The sequence below is a fragment of the Panulirus ornatus genome, chromosome 18 (assembly GCF_036320965.1).
Source record: "Panulirus ornatus isolate Po-2019 chromosome 18, ASM3632096v1, whole genome shotgun sequence".
In the NCBI taxonomy this organism is placed as follows: Eukaryota; Metazoa; Arthropoda; class Malacostraca; order Decapoda; family Palinuridae; genus Panulirus; species Panulirus ornatus.
This window is the reverse complement of record NC_092241.1, coordinates 60,036,622-60,047,728: the sequence shown is the minus strand read 5'-3', so window position 1 is coordinate 60,047,728 and position 11,107 is coordinate 60,036,622. Positions and strand designations below refer to the sequence as shown.

Below are 11,107 nucleotides of genomic sequence, written 5' to 3'. Positions count from 1 at the left end.
CAGCGGCAAAAAAAAAAAAAAAAAAAATAAAAAAAAAAATAAATATATGTATAAGTAGGGGAAATGGCTAGAGAGTGTTATTGGATTACATGTTAATTGATAGGCGCAGGAAACAGAGACTTTAGGAGGCTAATGTGCTGAGAGGTGCAACTGGAGGGATGTCTGATCATTATCTTGTGGAGGCGAAGGTGAAGATTTGTAGAGGTTTTCAGAAAACAAGAGAGAATGTTGGGATGAAGAGGGTGGTGAGAGTAAGGGAACTTGGGAAAGAGACTTGTGTGAGGAAGTAACAGGAGAGATTGAGTGCGGAATGGAAAAAGGTGCGAGCAAAGGATGTAAGGAGAGTGAGGGAGGAACGGGATGTATTTAGGAAAGCAGTGATGGCTTGTGAAAAAGATGCTTGTGGCATGAGAAAGGTGGGAGGTGGGTAGATTAGAAAGGGTAGTGAGTGGTGGGATGAAGAAGTAAGATTATTAGTGAAAGAGAAGAGAGAGGCATTTGGATGTTTTTTGCAGGGAAAAAGTGCAAATGACTGGAAGATGTATAAAAGAAAGAGGCAGGAGGTCAAGAGAAAGGTGCAAAAGGTGAAAAAGAGGGCACATGAGAGTTAGGGTGAGAGAGTATCATTAAATTCTAGGGAGAATAAAAAGATGTTTTGGAAGGAGGTAAATAAAGTGCGTAAGACGGGAGAACAAATGTGAACATCGGTGAAGGGTGCTACTGAGGAGGTAATAACAAGTAGTAGTGATGTGAGAAGGAGATGGAGTGAGTATTTTGAAGGTTTGTGTGAAAAAAGAATGTTGAGAAGAAATGTGAATAAGAGCAAAGTTATTAGGTTCAGTCGGGTTGAGGGACAAGCTAAATGGGTGGTAAGTTTGAGTGGAGAAAAACTGGAGGAAGTGAAGCATTTTACATATCTGGGAATGGATTCAGCAGTGGATGGAACCATGGAAGCGGAAGTGAGTCACAGGGTTTGGGAAGGGGGGAAGGTTCTGGGAGTGTTGAAGAATGTGTGGAAGGCGAGAAAATTATCTCAGAGAGTAAAAATGGGTATGTTTGAAGGAATAGTGGTTCCAACAATGTTATATGGTTGCGAGGCGTGGGCTCTAGATAGGGTTGTGCAGAGGAGGGTGGATGTGTTGGAAATGAGATGTCTGAGGACAATATGTGGTGTGAGGTGGTCTGATCAAGTAAGTAATGAAAGGGTAAGAGAGATGTGTGGTGATATAATGAGTGTGGTTGAGAGCAGAGGAGGGTGTATTGAAATGGTTTGGTCACATGGACAGAATGAGTGAGTAAAGATTGACAAAGAGGATATATGTGTCAGAGGTGGAGGGAACGAAAAGTGGGAGACCAAATTGGAGATGGAAAGATGGAGTGAAAAAGATTTTGAGCAACTGGGGCCTAAATGAACACACAGAAGGGAAAGGCAGAGCAAGGAATAGAGTGAACTGGAACGACGTGGTACACCGGGGTCGACATACTGTCAATGGATTGAACCAGAGCATGTGAAGCATCTGGGGTAAACCATTAAAAGTTTTGTGGGGCTTGGATGTGAAAAGGGAGCTGTGGTTTCTGTGCATTACACATGACAGCTAGAGACTGAGTGTGAATGAATGTAGCCTTTGTTGTCTTTTCCTAGTGCTACCTCACATGCGAACGGGTGTGTGTGTGTGTGTGTGTGTGTGTGTGTGTGTGTAAGAGTGTTCGTGTGTGTGTCTGTGTGCCATTTCATGAATGGTGGAGTGACGACAGGAATGGATGAAGGCAGCAAGTATGAATATCTACATGTGTACATATGTTTGTGTATGTATATGTATGTATACAGTGAAATGTATAGGTATGTATATGTGCGTGTGTGGGCATTTACGTATATGCATGTGTATGTAGGTGGGTTGGGCCATTCTCTCGTCTGCTTCCTTGTGCTACATCGTTAAAACGGGAGACAGCGACAAAGTATAATAAATATATATAAATAAAGAAGATATATGTGTCAGAGGTGGAGGGAACGAGAAGTGGGAGACCAAATTGGGGGTGGAAAGATGGAGTGAAAAAGATTTTGAGTGATTGGGGCCTGAACATGCAGGAGGGTGAAAGGCGTGCAAGGAATAGAGTGAATTGGAACAATGTGGTATACCGGGGTCGACGTGCTGTCATTGGATTGAACCAGGGCATGTGAAGCGTCTGGGGTAAACCATGGAAAGTTCTGTGGGGCCTGGATGTGGAAAGGGAGCTGTGGTTTCAGTGCATTATTACATGACAGCTAGAGACTGAGTGTGAACGAATGTGGCCTTTGTTGTCTTTTCCTAGCGCTACCTCGCACACATGAGGGGGAGGGGGGTTGTTATTCCATGTGTGGCGAGGTGGCAATGGGAATGAATAAAGGCAGACAGTATGAATTATGCACATGTGTATATATGTATATGTCTGTGTGTGTATATATATGTGTACACTGAGATGTATAGGTATGTATATTTGCGTGGGTGGACATGTATGTATATACATGTGTATGTGGGTGGGTTGGGCCATTTCTTTTGTCTGTTTCCTTGCGCTACCTTGCTAACGCGGGAGACAGCGACAAAGCAAAATAAATAAATAAATGAATAAATAAATAATATATCAACATAAGCATAGATTAGATTTTCACTTACCAATGGTAACAAATGGCTTCCACATGTTGATTCCCATCATGAATATGTAATTGTTCCATAGTAGGAATCTCTCACATGTAGCAGCAGTCAGAACAAACAACAGCAGATAAGTCAAAAATGTGAAAAAAGTTGCCATTAGAGTACCCCATGGAATGCTCCGTCCTGGCTCCTTTAGTTCTCCTAAAAAAATAGAGGTGTACAAAAATTACCAAGCATTTTACTTCATAAAAGCTTTCCAATACACCAACACACAGAGTGGCTACATAAATTCATTAAGCCATGGTTGCTTGTAAAACAAGTGAAAACTATAGGTGGCATAAGGAAGAAATTCCACCTTAGTTTTCTATTAACTATGTGGCTTCTTTTGCTCCTTCAGCCACTACTACAAAACATGTTCATTCAGGACTGTCTTCAATCCCCAAAGCACAACACATCACACACATAATGCTTCTCCATATTGTCCAGCCTTTCTCTCTACTCACCTTCTCTTCACACTCACATTTCTCAAGCTCCTCCCTCAAGCATCAGAAAACTAATGTTTGGAAAAGCATATTTCAAAACAATCTTACAACAGTGTGTTAAAGGAAAAAGTGAAAGTAAATGTCAACAAAAGTATGGTACTGATGCACAGCTGGGAGGATACAGACAAAATGGTTTGAGTGAGAGTTTAAATGGGGAGGATCTCAAGGACGTGGAGAACTGGGAATGGTTTTGGCAGAAAAGAACCATGGAGGGGGAGACGAGAGTCACATGATGACGGGGGGGGTACAAAGCATGTTAAGGAGTGTATGGAAGACAAGACCAATGTCTGAGAGGGGACCAAAGAGTGTTTCAAAGGATGGTAGTCCTAACAGCATTGTATGGATGTGACTCTTTGGCCTTAAAAAAAAAAAAAAAAAAGTGCTGAAAATGAAATACCTACAAATAACATGAGAAGTGTTGATTGTGTAAAAAATGACATCAAAGAGAAGTTTGGTAGTATGGACAGTTCAACTGAGAGGGCTGACCTGGATGCGCTGACATAGTTCAAAGTATATGTAGAGGATAAATGAAGACCTATGAGTGAGAATCTATGTGTCTGAAGTGGAGAAAGTAAAGAGTAAGAGGAGACTTCAAATACAGAAGGAAAGGATAAAGTTGGTTTTTGAATATCTGAGCCTGAACATTCAGAAGTGGCAGGCATTTAACAGAATGAATTGGAGCAATGTTGTATACAAATAGGACATGATCCAACCAGAGCAATAGTCTGTAAAGTCAGGCTGTGGATGGCAGTTTCTTACTATTTATCAATCTATATGTCTGACGTGTATTCCCTCTTAGAACCCCTATCAAGGGGATATAGCGACAACAAAAGAGTCTACTTATCCCTGTCCTTACATGCCTCCCTGACATACACTATTCCACACATGCTTCCACAAAGTATCTCTATCAACCCTATCATATGCCTTCTCCAGATCCATAAATAATACATACAAATCCATCTGTTTTTCTATTTCTCACATACATTCTTAACAGTAAACACCTGATCCACACACCCTCTATCACTTACGAAACTACACTGTTCCTTCCCAATCTGATGCTCTGTACATGCCTTCACCCTCCCAATCAATACAAATGACTGGAACCTTCAACATAAAAAAAAAAAATTCCAGGTATAGTGAATAAACTTATGCCTGTGTAGTTTAAACACACACTTTTACCCCCTTTGCCTTTGTACAGTGGTGCTATGCATGCATTCCGCCAATCCTCAGGCACTTCCCCATGATCCATACATACACAGCATATCCTTACTAACAAATCAACAACACAGTCACCCCCTTTCTCAATAAATTCAACTGCAATCCCATCCACTCCTGCCGACTTGCCAAATTTCATCTGCACAGCTTTCACCCCCTCTTCTCTCTTCACTAAACCTCTCTCCCTAACTCTCTCACTTCGCATACCATCCCAACCAAAACACCCTACAACTGCCACTATATCATCAATTACATTCAACAATCCTTCAAAATACTCAATCACTTCCTGTTAACACTTACCCCAATGCCCCCTTCACTGATGTTCCCATTTGCCCTATTTTTCAACCCTTGCACCTTCCTCTTGACCACCTGGCTCATTCACTTATACATCTCCCAGTCATTAGCACTCCTTCCTTGTAAGTACTGTCCAAATGCCCCTCTTTTCTCTTTCACTAACAACTTTACTTCTTCATCCCATCACTCACTACCCTTTCTAATCTGCCCACCTTTTGCATGCCCAATGCATCTCTTGCACTTGCTATCACTACTTCTCTAAATACATTCCATTCCTCACCCACTCCCTCATCTCATTTCCTCTCACTTTTTGCCATTCTACATTCCATCTTTCCTGGTACTTCTTCACACAAGTCTTACAAGCTCGCTTACTCTCACCACTCTCTTCTCCCTTACATTATCTCCTCTTTTATGAAAACCTCTATAAATCTTCACCTTCGCCTCCACAAGACAGTGATCAGACATCCCTACAGTTGCCCCTATCAGCACATTTACATCCAAAAGTCTCTCTTTTCCAGTGACTGGCTTGGATCTTCATTGGATCTGAATCTAGTAGAAAACTTATCAGTACTACCTAAGCTGGAGGCTACCATTCTTGAAATTCATACAAAGTGGGACCCTAAATGTCTTCAGAACCTTGCTGATTCAGTTCCTTGTCATTTCAAGGAATGTATAAAGAGGATAGGGAAACAAATAGAGTACTTGTTGGCGGTGAATACTCAGTTTTCATGGTATTTTTTCATGTTTATCCTAGATGTTTGTGCCACAGCCCCTTTATGCCAACTTCAATGGCAGGCAATGTATATATCTATTGTAGATACTAGTGAACATGTGCATGTTAGAATTGTAATTCTTCACTTCCAGTGACTGCTTGCCTGACATCACTGCTGCACCAGCCACCTGTTGCTCATCTTCACTGCACTAACCAACTAGGTGCTTACCACAAGGGTCAAGAATACATTCTGTTAAATCATCATCATCATACAGTTTCTTAGTATCATTATCACCATCTGAGATATCTGCATTGAGGTCAGTCTGATTGGATAAATTATAACCTGTCTGGAGAACAGCAGTGTTTTTCTTGTGACATGTTCAGGACAGGTTGAGATGCTAATTACATGAGAGTATTTTGTTAAAAGTAAGCAACTCTAAGTTGAAATGTGGCAGGAACATAGCTTCCATAGTATTATATGATGATGACTGTAGATCATTATGATGTCATAAGTAATGTAAGAATGTTTGTGAAAGTATTAATGGTATTATTGTAAGGGTGAAGAGAATGGCTAGGTGTTTCCACTACTGTTAGTTCACTTTTTTTGGCAATATTCACAGGCCAGCAATGCTGATGGTTCTTCATTTGTTGTTGGTCTCCAAACATTCCTTTCATTATTGCAATTTGCATTTCTGTCTTGCACTATTTTCTCTTATGCTTTCTTGTCTCTAACCCTCAATCAAAGAAATTCCAAAACTTTTCTATAAATTTATCAGGAGTCACTTGTCAGTTAAGGAGTATCAAATCAGGCTAAGGGATTCAAAAGGGAAAACTGTAAAGGACGATGTAAGGATATGTAAGGAACTGAGTAATAAGATAAAAAGTGTTTTTCAAGTGGAAGCACTAAAGCCCCAGCACCAATGAGATGGAGTGGGGAGGAGGTTTTGAAAATAGTTGACATAACAGGAAAGGATATCAACATAATAATGAAAGGACTTGACCCACACAAGGTTTATGGTCCTAATAAAATTCTGCCATATGTGCTGAAGATGTGTAGATAACAAGATATCACTGGAGAGGCAAAGTACTGAGAGAATGGAAAAGGGCAAACATCATACCTATATAAGAAAGGAGACCAGGAACAGGCATAGAACTGCAGATTGATCTGGCTAATAAGTGTGATATGTAAAGTCTGGTAAAGATCACTAGAGAGCAAGTGGATGATTTTCTACAAAAGAGAAATTCTGCAAGTGAGAGACAAAAGGTTTTAGAGAACCATGTGTATCTAACCTCTTTGTTTTCTACAAATGAGTGAACTCATTCCTGGACAGAAGGAAAGATTAGGCAGACTCTTTGTATTTGGACTGGTAGAAAGTATGTGACACTTTGCCTCATGGGTGTGTGATTAAAAAGCTAGAGCACCTGGTTCACTCCACTGACAGTATGTCAACCCCAGTACATCACATCATTCCAATTCACTTTATCCTAGGTATGCCTTTAACCCTCACGAATTTTCAGGCCCTGACTGCTGATAAATTACTGTATAATTAATCACTAACTGAGACACATGAACTTCTTAAATATCACTAGTAAAAAAGATAATGCAACCCTTGAACTGGTCACATTTGTAATATTTTTTTTCATACTATTCGCCATTTCCTGAGTTAGCGAGGTAGCATTAAGAACAGAGGACTGGGCCTTTGAGGGAATATCCTCACCTGGCCCCCTTCTCTCTTCCTTCTTTTGGAAAATTAAAAAGAAAAAAAAAGAGGGGAGGACATTTGTAATATACCTTCTAATACATAAACCTTCAAAACATCAATTTAGACAATCAAACTTACAGTATATAAAATGTGTGGATCAGAAAGTTCAAGCAATCTAGAATATAAGCTAAAAAAGCCATTTAATACAACCCAAATAATATGAAAATTAATAAAATTCTGGTAAGTTATGCCCCTTCAATCTGTTTGCAGGAAGTTGAAAAGTGATATGGTGAGATAAAATGTTGGTCTTGAGCATTATGAAAAAAAATCAAAAAGGTTCCTGTGCATGCTGGCATGTTTCAAAGTGTCTTTTTAAGCTCTTGTGTTTGAAAATGTCTATGAAGTATGTTTCCTAAGCACAACTAATCAGTTACATTGTAAAAGACTAGCAAAATGAAATATACTTACCTGACATATTAGCTCCAGCCATAATTCCTGTCACACCACTGAATAAGACTCCAAAAGTTACAGCAAAGTTGACTACACTGCAGCTTTCATAGTCGTCACCACTGCAAGTAGTGTAGTCACGAGAGAAATTTGCTACCAAGTTTTCCCTCAAAGTTTTAGCTGAAAATCCTGTATATGTGCCATTCAACTCATATGAGCTATTCACAAGGGGATTGGCAGCTGGAATAGAAACCTGCAAAGTAAATGGCAAATTAGTGAACATTTTTAATAATAAAGAAGTATGACATCACTTCTGAATTACCAAAATTTGTAAGAACATTTCTAACTGAACCACAGAATCCAAACCACAAATGATTCCATCATAATAACCCTGAACTTTCCTTTGAGGATTTTTTTCTGTAAAACAGTATTTGTCTACATCCTATAAGTCCCTCTCCTACTAAAAAGTGTAGTGGCTCAAGCAAAATTCCTTCACACACTATAACTTGATTATATTTCCACAGTATCCTCCATTAGTACATTCCTCATACAACTGCTCCATTAACATCTTAGTTTCTTAACTGTCACTTTAAGCACTATTTCTTAGCTATTTTTAATGTCTTTCATCTTCATGAAAGATATAATTCCTAGGCAAGGTTTCAGCCTCTTATATAAAAAGCAATAACCTTTTTGTAATATGTAGTATGAAGGAAAATATTCTTTTTACAAAATACACCCTGACCAACTAGGTAATGCTTAGAACAACATATTGTGGCATATCCAATCATGCTATAACCCAGTACAATTGATAGTGAAAAAAAGTATATAGCACCCTAGTTTTAGCAAGATTTTGTAGTTTGCTGAGCAACCTTTCAAGTCTATATGCTTGTATGTAATCCCCTGCACTAAGCATACATTAGGGAGGTGAATGCAAGAGTTTTGGAGAGAGGAGCAAGTATGCAGTCTGTTGTTGATGAAAGGGCTTGGGAAGTGAGTCAGTTGTTGTTCACTGACAATACAGCTCTAGCGGCTGATTCTAGTAAGAAACTGCTCAAGGTGGTGACTGAGTTTGGAAAAATGTGTGAAAGAAGAAAGGTGAGAGTAAATGTGAATAAGAGCAAGCTTATTAGGTTCAGTAGAGTTGAGGGACAAGTTAACTGGGAGGCAAGTTTGAATGGAGAACTGGAGGAAGTGCAGTGTTTTAGATATCTGGGAGGGGACTTAGCAGCAGATGGAACCATGGAAGCAGAAGTGAGTCACAGGGTGGGGAGGGGGGCAAAGGTTCGGGGAGCGTTGAACAATGAGAGGAAGGCGAGAAAGTCATCTCGGAGGGCAAAAATGGGTATGTTTGGAGAAATAAATACCTTCAAAAGTTTAGACAAATAGTCTATAAACTTAGGTATACTATGAGGTCAAGAGAAACATGCAAGGGTTGAAAAAGAGAGCAAAGAAGAGTTGGGGTCAGAGAGTATCATTAAACTTTAGGAAGGATAAAAAGATGTTTTGGAAGGAGATAAATAACGTACTTAAGACAAGAGGACAAAATGGGAACATCAGTGAAGGGCGCAAGGGGGGAAGTAATAACAGGTAGTGATAAAGTAAGAAGGAGATGTAGTGAGTATTTTGAAGGTTTGTTGAATGTGTTGATGATAGAGTGGCAGATATAGAGTGTTTTGGTCAGGGTAGTGTGCAAGGTGAGAGGATCAAGGAGAATGGTTTGGTTAAGAGAGGAGGTAGTGAAAGCTTTGTGGAAGATGAAATCCGGCAAGGTGGCAGGTTTGGACGATCTTGCAGTAGAATCTATTAAGAAAGAGGGTGACTGGGTTGTTGACTGGCTGTTCAGGACATTCAATGTATGTATGGATCATGCTGAAGTGCCTGGGGATTGGCGGAATATATGCATCGAGCAATTGTACAAAGGCAAAGGGGGTAAAGGTGAGTGTTCAAATTACAGAGATATAAGTTTGAGTACATGTAGGAAGAGAGGAAAGTGATTGGTTCTCAGTGAATGTAGCTTTGCGGCAGGGGTGTGTAATGTCTCCATGGTTGTTTAATTTGTTTATGGATGGGGTTTTTTTAACTTTCTAAAATGGGAAACAGAAGAAGGAGTCACGCGGGGAGTGCTCATCCTCCTCGAAGGCTCAGATTGGGGTGCCTAAATGTGTGTGGATGTAACCAAGATGTGAAAAAAGGAGAGATAGGTAGTATGTTTGAGGAAAGGAACCTGGATGTTTTGGCTCTGAGTGAAACGAAGCTCAAGGGTAAAGGGGAAGAGTGGTTTGGGAATGTCTTGGGAGTAAAGTCAGGGGTTAGTGAGAAGACAAGAGCAAGGGAAGGAGTAGCAATACTCCTGAAACAGGAGTTGTGGGAGTATGTGATAGAATGTAAGAAAGTAAATTCTCGATTAATATGGGTAAAACTGAAAGTTTATGGAGAGAGATGGGTGATTATTGGTGCATATGCACCTGGGCATGAGAAGAAAGATCATGAGAGGCAAGTGTTTTGGGAGCAGCTGAATGAGTGTGTTAGTGGTTTTGATGCACGAGACCAGGTTATAGTGATGGGTGATTTGAATGCAAAGGTGAGTAATGTGGCAGTTGAGGGAATAATTGGTATACATGGGGTGTTCAGTGTTGTAAATGGAAATGGTGAAGAGTTTGTAGATTTATGTGCTGAAAAAGGACTGATGATTGGGAATACCTGGTTTAAAAAGCGAGATATACATAAGTATACTTACGTAAGTAGGAGAGATGGCCAGAGAGCGTTATTGGATTACGTGTTAACTGACAGGCGCGCGAAAGAGAGACTTTTGGATGTTAATGTGCTGAGAGGTGCAACTGGAGGGATGTCTGATCATTATCTTGTGGAGGCTAAGGTGAAGATTTGTATGGGTTTTCAGAAAAGAAGAGTGAATGTTGGGGTGAAGAGGATGGTGAGAGTAAGTGAGCTTGGGAAGGAGACTTGTGTGAGGAAGTACCAGGAGAGACTGAGTACAGAATGGAAAAAGGTGAGAACAATGGAAGTAAGGGGAGTGGGGGAGGAATGGGATGTATTTAGGGAAGCAGTGATGGATTGCGCAAAAGATGCTTGTGGCATGAGAAGAGTGGGAGGTGGGTTGATTAGAAAGGGTAGTGAGTGGTGGGATGAAGAAGTAAGAGTATTAGTGAAAGAGAAGAGAGAGGCATTTGGACGATTTTTGTAGGGAAAAAATGAAATTGAGTGGGAGATGTATAAAAGAAAGAGACAGGAGGTCAAGAGAAAGGTGCAAGAGGTGAAAAAAGGGCAAATGAGAGTTGGGGTGAGAGAGTATCATTAAATTTTAGGGAGAATAAAAAGATGTTCTGGAAGGAGGTAAATAAAGTGCGTAAGACAAGGGAGCAAATGGGAATTTCAGTGAAGGGCGCAAATGGGGAGGTGATAACAAGTAGTGGTGATGTGAGAAGGAGATGGAGTGAGTATTTTGAAGGTTTGTTGAATGTGTTTGATGATAGAGTGGCAGATATAGGGTGTTTTGGTCGAGGTGGTGTGCAAAGTGAGAGGGTTAAGGAAAATGATTTGGTAAAC

General features: G+C 40.2%; 1 protein-coding gene across 1 annotated transcript in view; it reads right to left on the bottom strand.

Moving 5' to 3' along the window:
- Positions 1 to 11,107, bottom strand: part of LOC139755173 (solute carrier family 12 member 9) — a 290,342-nt gene that overhangs the window by 158,526 nt on the left and 120,709 nt on the right. The window contains exons 6-7 of the mRNA XM_071673343.1: positions 7,565 to 7,796; positions 2,652 to 2,831 (exon numbers count right to left, since the gene is read on the bottom strand). Coding sequence (XP_071529444.1) covers positions 2,652 to 2,831; positions 7,565 to 7,796 — 412 coding nt within the window. The remainder of the gene's footprint in view (positions 1 to 2,651; positions 2,832 to 7,564; positions 7,797 to 11,107) is intronic.